This window comes from Corythoichthys intestinalis, chromosome 16 (assembly GCF_030265065.1).
Source record: "Corythoichthys intestinalis isolate RoL2023-P3 chromosome 16, ASM3026506v1, whole genome shotgun sequence".
NCBI classification, from domain to species: Eukaryota; Metazoa; Chordata; class Actinopteri; order Syngnathiformes; family Syngnathidae; genus Corythoichthys; species Corythoichthys intestinalis.
The window spans coordinates 40,928,140-40,940,521 of record NC_080410.1 but is presented as its reverse complement, the minus strand read 5'-3'; the positions used below and the strand labels follow the sequence as shown (position 1 = coordinate 40,940,521).

Here is a 12,382-nt window from a genome sequence, read left to right as displayed (position 1 = left end):
GACAGCGGTAAAACACCATTACGCTTTAAACCAATAGGCTACAAAGCTTCATTGCTTCAAGAAGCTTCATTTGGCCATCACTGCTCCCTTGGGGGAGACAGTCAACCTTTGCTGCCATCTGCTGTCAACACTGTTGTTGTCCAGCATGCCTCCTAGCATGCATTGCAGAGCTACAAATGTAAATACCAGTCAAAATTCATGTTGTGTGCTAAATATTTCTTCACTTACTGTTCCAGTTGTTTCATTCACTGCTAGTTATGGTATTTGGTAACAATTTATTGGATAGATTTTCCATACGACTGTCATAAGACAATCATAATGATGGCATGACACTGTAATGAGCATTAATGAGGCTTATAACAGATATCATTTAGTGTCATCCAGCAAATTATCTCACCTTTGAGTGGATGCAAAAGATCCGAGCTGGACATAAATTGAGTTAGTGACATAATTTGCCAGATGACACTTAATGACATCGGTCAGAAGCATTCATTAATGCCCATGGTAGTCTCATGTCAAAATTATGACGGTCTTATGACAGTCTAATGATGCCACTGTCAAATAAAGTGTTACCTATTAACCCAATAAATCAACAAATATGCCGCACTGGACAATAAATCGCAGGATTCAAAATGAGGGGGAAAAAGTAGCGGCTTATAGTCCAAAAATTACGGTACTATTATCATTAGGTAGTAATACATATTTTATACTATTATTAACATTAGTGGTGTGACAATATATCGAAAAGATATGTCATAATTCTTTGTAGACCAAGAGGATATCGATATGCACCCAGTGAGAATCGAGATATCATTTTAAAAAGGTGTCCCTGTTTATAAACCAACAGTTTGCTACCAAAATTTAATATTCAGGCATTAAAATGGGTCAGGAGTTAAAAAGGTGAGAAGGGCGTGGAGGAAATATGTTTCAGTACGCTGTACAAATAAAGCTGTCCCAAATGACTAATTTTCTCCCGATTACTCAGCTGACTATTTTTACGATTAGTCGACTAATCTACTAATTTTTTTCCCTTCCTTTTTTTACTACTTTAGCAAGACAATTTTTTATGACGCTTATTAATTCACAAAAACATTTTGGAACACTTATTTAAGTACAAATAAACATGTAAATAACAACAATAAATCACGAATAAACAATTAGGTCAAATGCTGATAGCATTAAATAGTGCAAAAGAATGGAATATAAACTGATTCAGACCACTGACTTCGCCTTTCCAACATGATTCAAAACAATTCTTTAAAAAAATCTTTAAAAAATATCTAGCATTATTATAGTATACTACTATATAGAATAGTATAATAATTGCCCAAAAAAAAAAAATCTGAATTCTGTAGTATGTGGGATTAACTCCAGAAATCGTTATTTATATGATGAACATGACGTGCTTTTATTTTGAAATGTTCACCGGAAGTATATGCGCTAAACCGCTAACACTAAGCTTTACACTCGGCAAAAAAAAAATGCTCTTTTTGTCATTGCACGTGGTGTCAAAAAAAATTTTTCCCATTTTTTTCGTTTGCAAATGCTGTTACCCAGCTATTTTTCCATGTTTGAAATGTCACCTTTTGGAGAAGACTGCCAATGTTTTATAGCAGGGTAAAGTAGGTTGTCTTTTTTTCCCCCCATTAGCCTCAATGTAGCAATGCTCACATTTAAAGTGTTTAATATATGTGTTTCCTTATTTTGTATGTCTGAACTTTAATTCTAAGGCGTGTTGATGACCAATAAACATGTGAAAGGAACTGGAGTCTCATATGCCGCGTGCGGATAAAACGCAGCCGTGAAAATTACCGCCCTCATTTTTATTTACCGTGTGATAAATGGACTCATTGCAGGCTTAGCAACTTCAATAAAACATGTCGTGAGCGAGTTAGATGGACTTACGATCTGCCAGCTTGTAATTGTCTCATGTCGTCTCACCGCGCTTTAGGTGTTCATTTAGAGCCGACGTGCAGCCAAGCTTGGCATTGAAAAGACAGGACACAACAGTGTACCCACATTTATTTCATTAAAAGTGTACCCACATTTATTTCATTGAAATAAGTCAATGTTTTGGTCACTCTGGTGTGTTTTTTTGGCTTTGTGCCGCTTTCCCCGCTTGCATACCAAGTGTCCGACCTTAAAAAAAAAAAAAAAATCCCGAACCCCTCCCCCCCTTAAAAATGTTCTCCTCGTAGCTACACAATTCACGTAGGTCACCCTTTTTGACTTCAAAGAGGCGAATTTTGCCAAAAGGCGAGAGATTTTCATGCCTGCTGTTTATTAGTTGTATTGTAGCGTATCCTAGCATAATTTCCTAAACGTAAATTTCCTTAACCTAAATGTATCAATCATTGTCGTACCACCATATCGTGAGATCGTTATTGTGAGCCTTGCATCATAAATCGTATCGTGAGCTACTCAGTGGTTCCCACCCGTAGTATATGGCGGAAAACACTCAGGTGACTTGAAGTTCCGCTCTGAGACGCCCAATTTAGCCAACTTTCAAAATTGTCCGATATGCATGTGTGATATATAATTGGAAAGCTTAAAATCTCACTTTTCTGGGGGAAGAAATTTTTTGAGCAGGAGGGAATTAAAAAAAATTTTTTTTAAACAGCAAAACCCTATCTGGAGGTGAGAGCACGCGAGAACATTACAGACTCACTCAATTACAATTACTCAATTACAGACGCCATGACCTTAACGAGATATTATCGCGTACCTACTTTGTTTCGATCCAAAAACTCCATGTAGCATGTATCACTGAGTGTCAAGACACAGCTGTGAATGGCCACAGCTGGATTTTTTGTGGATTTTATGGGTGAAACATGGTCATATAACAAGGGTCGCGATGCAAAAATCGCAGACATCAAGGAGTGGTCGAGATTTTCTTTTTCATATATTTACCCTTTTAAACGTTTTTTTCCAACTTTTTTTGTTTGGATTCATTATTTATCTAGCATATGGGAGAAAATGCAACAGTAACCAAAAAAAAAAAATACAATTAAGCGATAGTTATGAGGTAGATATCCGGGACTTTTTTACAGACGCCTTTTTTTTAAATTGATATAATTTGTTTAAAACTTCAAAATATGTGAGTGAATAATTTTTTAAAGTCGTTTTTTTTAACGAAAAATGAGACATCAATGAAAGATTCTAAGCTAAAAACCACAGACATTTTGAATAATAAATATGATTAATTACCTTTGTTTTATGGCTGGGTTGAAACAAAAGCGATTGCGCGACATCTGTAAACGGGGGTTTTCAGGGTAAAACGGACAAATTAAAACTAGTTCTGGGGCTTAATGTGCCATGAATCTGCTAAGGCAGCATACAGAGATTTTGTTCTATCAAACACAACAGTTTTAGCTTAAAATACAGCAGTTTCTTTTAAAGAGTGCAAGAGCAGAAACTGCTTTTTTAGGCGTCTGTGTTTTCCACCATATACAGTGTAAAAAGTCATCATAAATTAGAAAATTTTAAACTGTACATAATGTATACTGTAAGCAAGCCACACAAACAAAAAACATTACCAAAAAGCGGTTCTTCCCACTTTTATTGAGGATATATGTGATGTTTAACACACAACCAGCATTGAGAGCAACCAAAGATACTGTCGGGCATCTGCAACTGTGACGCATTTTTCCTTGCACCGTTATGTGACACGGTCCCCGATGAACCTTTTCCCTTTTTTTTTATTCCTCGAACCTTCACCGCCACCAAACCATTTACCACGACACTTGCATAAATAATACACAACTATGTAAAACACGGCACGCAGACATGACAGATGACGCTACCTAGACAAACTCAAGATTCTGGATGTTGCTTCATATGACCCATTTCAACAAACAAGAACAACACACAACACAGAGGAGAAGATCTCAGTCTTCAAACTTCCCATCCAGGATGCTTTCGAAGGTGAACGGGAGGAACTTGAAGCCCTGACCCGAGTAAAACTTGTTCTGGAACTCCACCCTGCGTACACATGTACAAGTAAAGGAGGAATATACATTTAGGATGTGTTTACAGTAATGCGTGTCATTCATGAACTTTGCTCTACATTCCACTGTGAGCTCCCACTGCCCACGGTAGCCAGATGCTGGACTTGGACATGTACCCGGGAATGCGAAGCCTACTTCCTGTCTGGAAAACGATCGGGCTCTATTTTTAAAGAAAATGGCTGAGCTAATTCACAAGCTGACCTTTTTGCTGGAAGGCAGGAGGGCTTTGGAGATACTGTAGATTTGTGTCTTTATTATTCAATCAAAAAAAAAAAAAAAAAAGTTGCTTTAATTAGAAAAAAAGTGTTCGAATGATATTTGAATGTTGAATAACACACAAATGTTCTAGCCAAAATGTGGCCCAAAAAAAAAAAAAAAAATTTAAAAATCAATTTAAATAAATTCAATAATTCAAAGAAAAATGATTTTCAAATGGGTTTTTTATTAGGGCTGCGAAAATTATTGCGTTAACGGGCGGTAATTATTTTTTTAAATTAATCACGTTAAAATATTTGACGCAAATAACGCACATGCCCCGCTCAGATTAAAATGACAGCACAGCTTCATGGCCAATTGTTACTTGTTTTTTTGTCTCCCTCTGCTGGCGCTTTGGTGCGACTGATTTTATGGGTTTAAGTACCATGAGAATTGTGTAATTATTGACATCAACAATGGCGAGCTACTAGTTTATTTTTTGATTGAAAATTTTACAAATTTTATTAAAACGAAAACATTAAGAGGGCTTTTAATATAAAATTTCTATAACTTGTACTAACATTTATCTTTTAAGAACTAAAAGTCTTAAAAGTCTTTCTATCCATGGATCGCTTTAACAATGTTAATGTCATCTTGTGGATTTATTGTTATAATAAACAAATGCAGTACTTATGTACAATATGTTGAATGTATTTATCCGTATTGTGTCTTATCTTTCCATTCCAACAATAATTTACAGAAAAATATGGCATATTTTATAGAAGGTTTGAATTGCGATTCATTTTTAAGCTGTGATTAACTCGATTAAAAATTTTAATCGTTTGACAGCCCTAGTTTTTTTTTTTTTATCTCAAATTTATTTTTGCAAACTTTTTTTTTTTTTTAATTTTTTTATTGAACTGACTTATTTTTGACTGAAAATATATACATTTTGATTGCTAGCACACCAAAACGACACAAATCTACCTCCATATAGGGTGCGCGGTAGGGCTTTTTAAATGTTGCCTTTACTGTTGTCGCGATACTAAAATTTTCAACTTGATATTGATAATCCAAAAAGTACTCGATACCATTTTCGCTACTACATCAGTTAAAAAGCCCAAAATATTGAGCGGTTTAAAAAAAAATTTTTTTTAAAGAACTCCTTCATTGCCATTGACCGTGACAGACATTAAATCATGTGACTCTTGAAAAACATGTTTCACACGGAGATTTGTATTTTGGATCTTGAGTTGGTTGATAAAATTAACCAATTTACGGTATATATCTGTACATCTATCATTCTATACTCCATTCCTATCAAAAGTAGTGCAAAATGAAATTAGACAACGAATTTCTGGTGACCTGTGGTCATGCAAAAACAAATGAGTATCGATTCTTTTGCAATCAAATAACGTATACCGGTACAATATTTCAGTAAACGATACTTTTGACTACCATAATTGCCTTAGTTTACAAAGAATAAATAAAAACAATACTTTTCTGTATTTAACTCAATGGCTGCCACTGATGGTGCTAGATGTCCAATTCATTTTTTTTTTAACTGGAATGAACCAGTCAAAATGGATTGGACGTCTACCGCCGTCAATGTCATTGAAAAACAAGCGTTCACAGCCGGTCTTCACTGTTTAAATGAATGGAACGTCTATTGTTGTCACTGGCAGTATATGAGTTCAATTCTATAAAATTAAAAAAAACTGAAATCATTGTAATTTCTTGGAAAACACACTGTATTTATAATAACGATGAATTATTTCAAAAAATTCATTTCGATCTCTTTTCTAGTAGTAAATTACTATTATTATTATTTTTTTATCCTACACTAAAATAATTAACACTTCCATCAAAACTACCCAAAAAAGTCTATGTAAAAGTCAACAAAAGGACATTAAACTGTTCTGCTGAGCTCATTTGAATTCCTTTACTAACCAAAACAGCAGTATATTCAAATGTAGCTACTTCTTATTCATCTGGAGTTGAGAATAAAAATCAAATCAATCACGTGAAGCTCACCAGTGCAGCCTTAGTGCGTGCAGGAATGCGGACAGGCCCTCCATGATGAGCAGGATGGCCACTGTGAGCACAGCGAAGAAGTAGAAGACGATGGCGAGCAGTAAGAAGCCGCCCAGGCCGCGTGAGGACAAGCCGATGTGCATAACCATGGACCACAGAACTTCAGATAACTCTGTATTTGAAACCATTTTCCATGAGTGCCAATGAGTTCATTTATGAAATATTTGATAGCAGTTACAACAGTAGTGTGGTTTTTGATAGGATTGTACTGTATATAATATGCTAAAACTACTGCGTGGTCAGTGTAAAAGAGCAGATTTGGTTAGTCCAGCACTTCTCAAATAGTGGGGCGCAGAGCTATGCCGGGGGTGGCGCATGTGACCTGAGGGAACATACTTTTTTGTCGTATTTGAATAAAGTGTAATTGCACATACACTCAGTGGGTGACAGCAAGGGCGTAGGTTTGGTCTCAACATAACAGCATAATTTGCATATACACTTTTTGCTGGGGACGGGACATTAATAAAACCAAACAGATAGGGTGAACGGGGGTCAGGGCTACATTCCTAACGAATATGCTGATGCCTACGTAAAAATGAAAAAAGTTTAAATTGTTATTTTCAAGGGTGAAAATGGAGGAAATCCCCCATATAAAGGAAATTTACAGTGGTTGTGTTTTTGTGTTTGTAATTTATTTATTTAAATTTTTGTGGGGGCGGGGGGTTAAAGAAATGTCTGCATATGGGCTGCAAATAAATGAAAGATGGATAAATAAATATATTTTAAGTAGGGCTGTCAAAATTATCACGTTAACGGGCGCTAATTAATTTTTAAAATTAATCACGTTAAAATATTTGACGCAATTAACGCAGATGCCCCACAGATTTAAATGACAGTACAATGAAACGCTCACTTGTTGTGTTTTATGGAGTTTTGCCGCCCTCTGCTGGCGCTTGGGTGCGACTGATTTTATAGGCTTCAGCACCCATGAGCATTGTGTAAGTAATTATTGACATCAACAATGGCGGGCTACTAGTTTATTTTTTGATTGAAAATTTTACAAATTTTATTAAAACGAAAACATTAAGAGGGGTTTTAATATAAAATTTCTTTAACTTGTACTAACATTTTTATTTTAAGAACTACAAGTCTTTCTATCCATGGATCACTTTAACAGAATGTTAATAATGTTAATGCCATCTTGTTGGTTTATTGTTATAATAAACAACTACAGTCCTTATGTACCGTATGTTGAATGTATATATCCATCTTGTGTCTTATCTTTCCATTCCAACAATAATTTACAGAAAAATATGGCATATTTTATAGATGGTTTGAATTGCGATTAATTGCGATTAATTACGATTAATTAATTTTTAAGCTGTAATTAACTCGATTAAAAATTAAAAAAGGCGGCATGTTGACATGTATTTTTGTCAGGGTTGTGTGAGTGTGCGTGTTTGTGTCATCAGCCAATCCAATCAAACGTGTGTTTGAGGTGTAAAAATGGACCGGCACATTCAGCAAGTGAAAAGGGGCAAATGTAAGTCTGAACATAATGAAAATACAGTATTTCACTTAATAATGGAAGGGTCAGTTCTATTATTACAACATATGGGAAGACATTATAAGTTATTATCATTAATAATTATCATATATTACAATCATTACATAATTCAAATAAAGTTGCTTAAAAGTTGGTAGGGACAATTTGAGCATCCTGAAAAGCTGGTAGTGTTGTGTCCCTACTAGAGGTGGGAATCTTTGGGCACCTAACGATTCGATTACGAATACGATTCAGAGACTCCGATGCTATTATAAATCGATTATTGATGCCGCCCCCCCCCCCCCCCCCATTTAAAAATGTTTTTTTTTTTTTTTTTATGTTTTGTATATTTGTTCCAAAATTGTTCAAAAATCCTCTCATGCTAAATAAACCAAACTACTATTTTAGTATCAAGTTACCGGTTGAAAACAGTAAATAAAATACTCAAGTCCCCATTCTGTATCAGCAGCTTTCAACTACATTCAATTAATTTAATGTGTTGAATCAACCGTTAAAGTTGTTAAAATTGCGCCCGTTATTCCATAATTTCCCTCATGTCTACTTTCGACATGTTAACGTTTGAAAACTGTTTAATCATTTATAGATTCAAGTCAAGATTTTGCCAATTTAGGGGTATTTTAGATAAAAAGTAATAGGTTCTCTACAACAGAGCCTTCTAGAGAAGTCTATTGCTTTAAGATGGCGCCTGTTTACTAGCGCGGGAAAGTCTGTCGTTTAACATCTAGTCTAGATATATGTGATATCTACCATAGCCGTACGTTGCCGTATGTGTGTAGCAACTAGCAACTGGGCGCTGTTTGTAGCGGCTGACGGCCGCAGTCAGGTTTTTTTTTTTTTTACCTAGCTGCATTAGCTGCACATGATTTTTACTCTCGGTCCGTTCCTCATTGCGTCCCAAAGACCGCGCCGACTGCATTTTATTTCCGCTTTACCTGGTATAATTCAATAATTGGAATTTGGATGTTTGTGAATCGTTCTCGACTCTTCCATGGCCGAATCGCGAATAATCTAAGAATCGGAAATTTTGCACGCCTCTAGTCCCTAACGTCCATATGCAAACCTACGCCCTTGGGTGACAGTGGCGCTCTCATTTTCAGAGTGTGCGCAGTATTTTTGAACAGCAAAGAGCACTGGAGATATTAAGAGCTAAGACCAGGAAATATGACAAAGCGTATATAGCGTTTGACTCTGGCTTTTAATACAGTGGGAGATGAGGAAAGACCAGTTTGTTTACCGTGTCTAAAAATGTTTGCAGCGGAGAAGCCGAATCAATTAATGTCACTTAAAGACATAATACCCCAATAACATTCATTAGCCGCTTTATTTATTTATTTATTTTTCAGCAAAAACGTGCCCAATATTGCCAACAGTGTCCCGCTTTGTCAGTGTTACATTAGTAAACCAGCGAGCCAATTGGCATCATATAGGGTGGCATACCAAGTTGCAAGTTGCTCAGTGCAAAATAACCCTACACCAGGGGTGCCTAAGTCCGGTCCTCGAGAGCCCCTATCCAGCTTGTTTTCCATGTTTCCCTCCTCCAACGCACCTGAATCAAATAATCAGGATTGTTATCAGGCTCCTGCAGAGCTTGCTGATGAGCTATTCATTTGATTCAGGTGTGTTAAAGCAAGCAGACATGGAAAACAAGCTGCATAGGGGCTCACAAGGACTGAACTTGGGGACTCCTGCCCTACACCTAAGCAAAGGAGCTGGTACTGCCTGCAGCAAAAATAAAAACTGTCCCTCTGTCCAATGACACCGTCGTTTTTTGTTCTAAATTTTGTTTTTTCGGTCAAATTGTTTGGCATATTGTCCACATGCGTTAATGTTGCTAATCAATTTGGATGTATTATTATTTATTGATTACCTATGAAGGTGTAACAGAAAATAATTGAGAAGCACTGGGTTAGTCTTTCACCGTTAATGGCAGTCAATGAGTTACTTTGAAAACTTACGTGCATGAGCCAGACTGAGGGCCCAAAGCCTAAGGTAAGAGGCCGTGTTGGAGATACAACCCAGGCAGTATTCAATGGTGTGTATTGCTTGGTGCACGGCAACATCTGCAAAGTTGAACTAAGGGAGAAGAAATATTCCAGTCAGGAATTTTGCCATTTCATTCCGACAACAGCCACAAAGCGATGCTTTGCATTAACACAAACACAAACATAACCCAACCCGACACGAGGTGGCGACAAAACTGGGGGAAAGTGAGGCAAGGTGGGGATGGCATGCACAAGGAAAGATCAGGTTGCAGGCTTAGGTCCTACCTCTTCCTCCTCGCGGGCCTTGAAAGCAGACGACAGAAGGCAACGCTTGATTATTGACCCACACGCACACAAAAACACACGCACAGCAAACAAACAGCCATGGAAGAAATGGGTTACACTCTCGAAAAGTGAAGAATTAGTTCAACAACAAAGTCAAGTTAACATGATCGAACACAATCACTGGTTGATCGAATCAGATTTAATTGACACAAAAACAAGCTATTTTCATTCTTTTGCTGTGAATTGGAATGGGTTTATCACTAGTAGACGTCAAATCCATTTCAAATCCCCCCGCCCCCCCCCTTTTTTAAATTATTATTATTAAAATAAAATACGAAAGCATTGCACCACGCTATCCTCGCCATATACTGCAAACATTCTCTGGGTTTTACTCACGAGATTTATTATGCCATCTCAATGTGAAGTGATGAATTGCTCACACGAAGGCTCGGGACTATGGCTACATTCATATACCGCAGGTCTTAATGCACTATTCCGATTTTTTGTCACATCCGTTTTTTGGGCGTGCCCATTGAGACCGTTCAAGTATCACGCATGGGCACTAATTCACAATCTGAGATGCGCTGAGAAATCTGACCCGCATACGCCGGAGCATCAAAACAAATGACTTCCGTAATTTTCGGACTATAAGCCGCTACTTTTTCCCCCTCATTTTGAATCCTGTGGCTTACAGTCCAGTGCGGCTTATTTGTTGATTTATTTGGGTTAATAGATAACACTTTATTTGACAGCGGCGTCATAAGACCGTCATAATTATGACATGACACTATCATGGGCATTACTGAATACTTATGACAGATGTCATTAGGTGTCATTCGGCAAATTATGGCACTAACTCAATTTATGTCCAGCTCGGATTTTTTACATCCATTCAAAAGTGAGATAATTTGCTGGGAGACATAAAGAACATCTGCTACAAGCATTCATTAATGCTCATGACAGTGTCATGTCATAATTATGAATGTCTTATGACAGTCTTCTGGCACCACTATCAAATAAAGTGTTACCAAATAACATATATAACAATCAATGAAACAACTGGAACAGTAACTGAAGAAATAATTAGCACAGAACATGAATTTTGATTGTTATTTATATCTGTAGCGTGGCAATGCATGACAGGAGGCATGTTGGATAACAACAATGTTGACAACAGCAGGTGGCAGCAGAAGTTGACTGTCTCCCCCAGGGGAGCAGTGATGGCCAAATGAAGCTTCTGGAAGCAATGAAGCTTTGCAGCTTATTGGTTCGAAGCTTCATGGTGGTTCATTTGATCTTCTGACAGTCATATGATGCCGCTGTCAAATAAAGTGTTACCGATTAATATCTTTTGCAGTAAATATCCCATGATACAGTGAGGACAATTGCGGCTTACAGTCCAGTGCGGCTTATCTATGAACAAATGTCGTTTTTAATTCAAATTTGGTGGATGGCGGCTTATAGTCAGGTGCGCCTTATAGTCCGAAATTTACGGTACAAATGACGCGCACAAACACACACATACGGCAGTTTGCCCCGACTCGACTGAAATTGTCCACTTTTACAGTGCCCTCCATAATTATTGGATTTATAATAATTATGTGTTTTTTAGCTTCTAATATTTTTTTTTTCTAAATAATATGGGACCTTAATGGAAAAAAGAGAAAAATCCAACCTTCAATACAAGTGCATTTATTCAGTGGGGAAAAAATCCCACATAAATAATTATTTGACATCAAATAATGTGTGTCACAATTATTAGCACCCCTAGTGTTAATACTTTGTACAACCCCCTTTTGCCAACAAAACAGCACCTAATCTTCTCCTATAATGTTTCACAAGATGGGAAAAGACAGAAAGAGGAATCTTCAGCCATTCCTCTTTGCAGAATCTCTCTAAATCATCCAGAGACCTGAGTCCTCTCCTCTGCACTCTCCTCTTCAGCTCACCCCACAGGTTTTCAATGGGGTTGAGGTCTGGGGATTGAGATGGCCATGGGAGGAGCTTGATTTTGTGTCTGGTGAACCATTTCTGTGTAGATTTGGCCATATGTTTAGGGTCATTGTCTTGCTGAAAGACCCAGTGACGACCCATTTTCAGCTTTCGGGCAGAGGGCAACAGATTTTGATTTAAAATGTCATTATTTCAAAGCATTCATGATGCCATGCGCCCAAACAAGGTTCCCAGGACCTTTGGAAGCGAAACGGCCCCACAGCGTCACTGACCCACCCCCATACTTCACAGTGGGTATGAGGTGCTGTCTATACGCCAACAAGCTGTTTGGGAGGCATGCACAGTGAAAACCTTTCCTC

General features: G+C 37.3%; 1 protein-coding gene across 3 annotated transcripts in view; it reads right to left on the bottom strand.

Annotated features, from left to right (window-relative positions):
• Positions 1-3,526: 3,526 nt before the first annotated feature.
• atp6v0a1a (ATPase H+ transporting V0 subunit a1a) overlaps positions 3,527-12,382 on the bottom strand; it is a 29,700-nt gene continuing 20,844 nt past the window's right edge. The window contains exons 19-22 of one of the 3 annotated variants that reach the window (XM_057817156.1): positions 10,071-10,115; positions 9,759-9,876; positions 6,237-6,408; positions 3,527-3,981 (exon numbers count right to left, since the gene is read on the bottom strand). In XM_057817156.1, the coding sequence (XP_057673139.1) occupies positions 3,888-3,981; positions 6,237-6,408; positions 9,759-9,876; positions 10,071-10,115 (429 nt within the window). In that variant the 3' untranslated portion in view covers positions 3,527-3,887. The remainder of the gene's footprint in view (positions 3,982-6,236; positions 6,409-9,758; positions 9,877-10,070; positions 10,116-12,382) is intronic. The other 2 variants (XM_057817157.1, XM_057817158.1) reach the window with 2 other exon arrangements.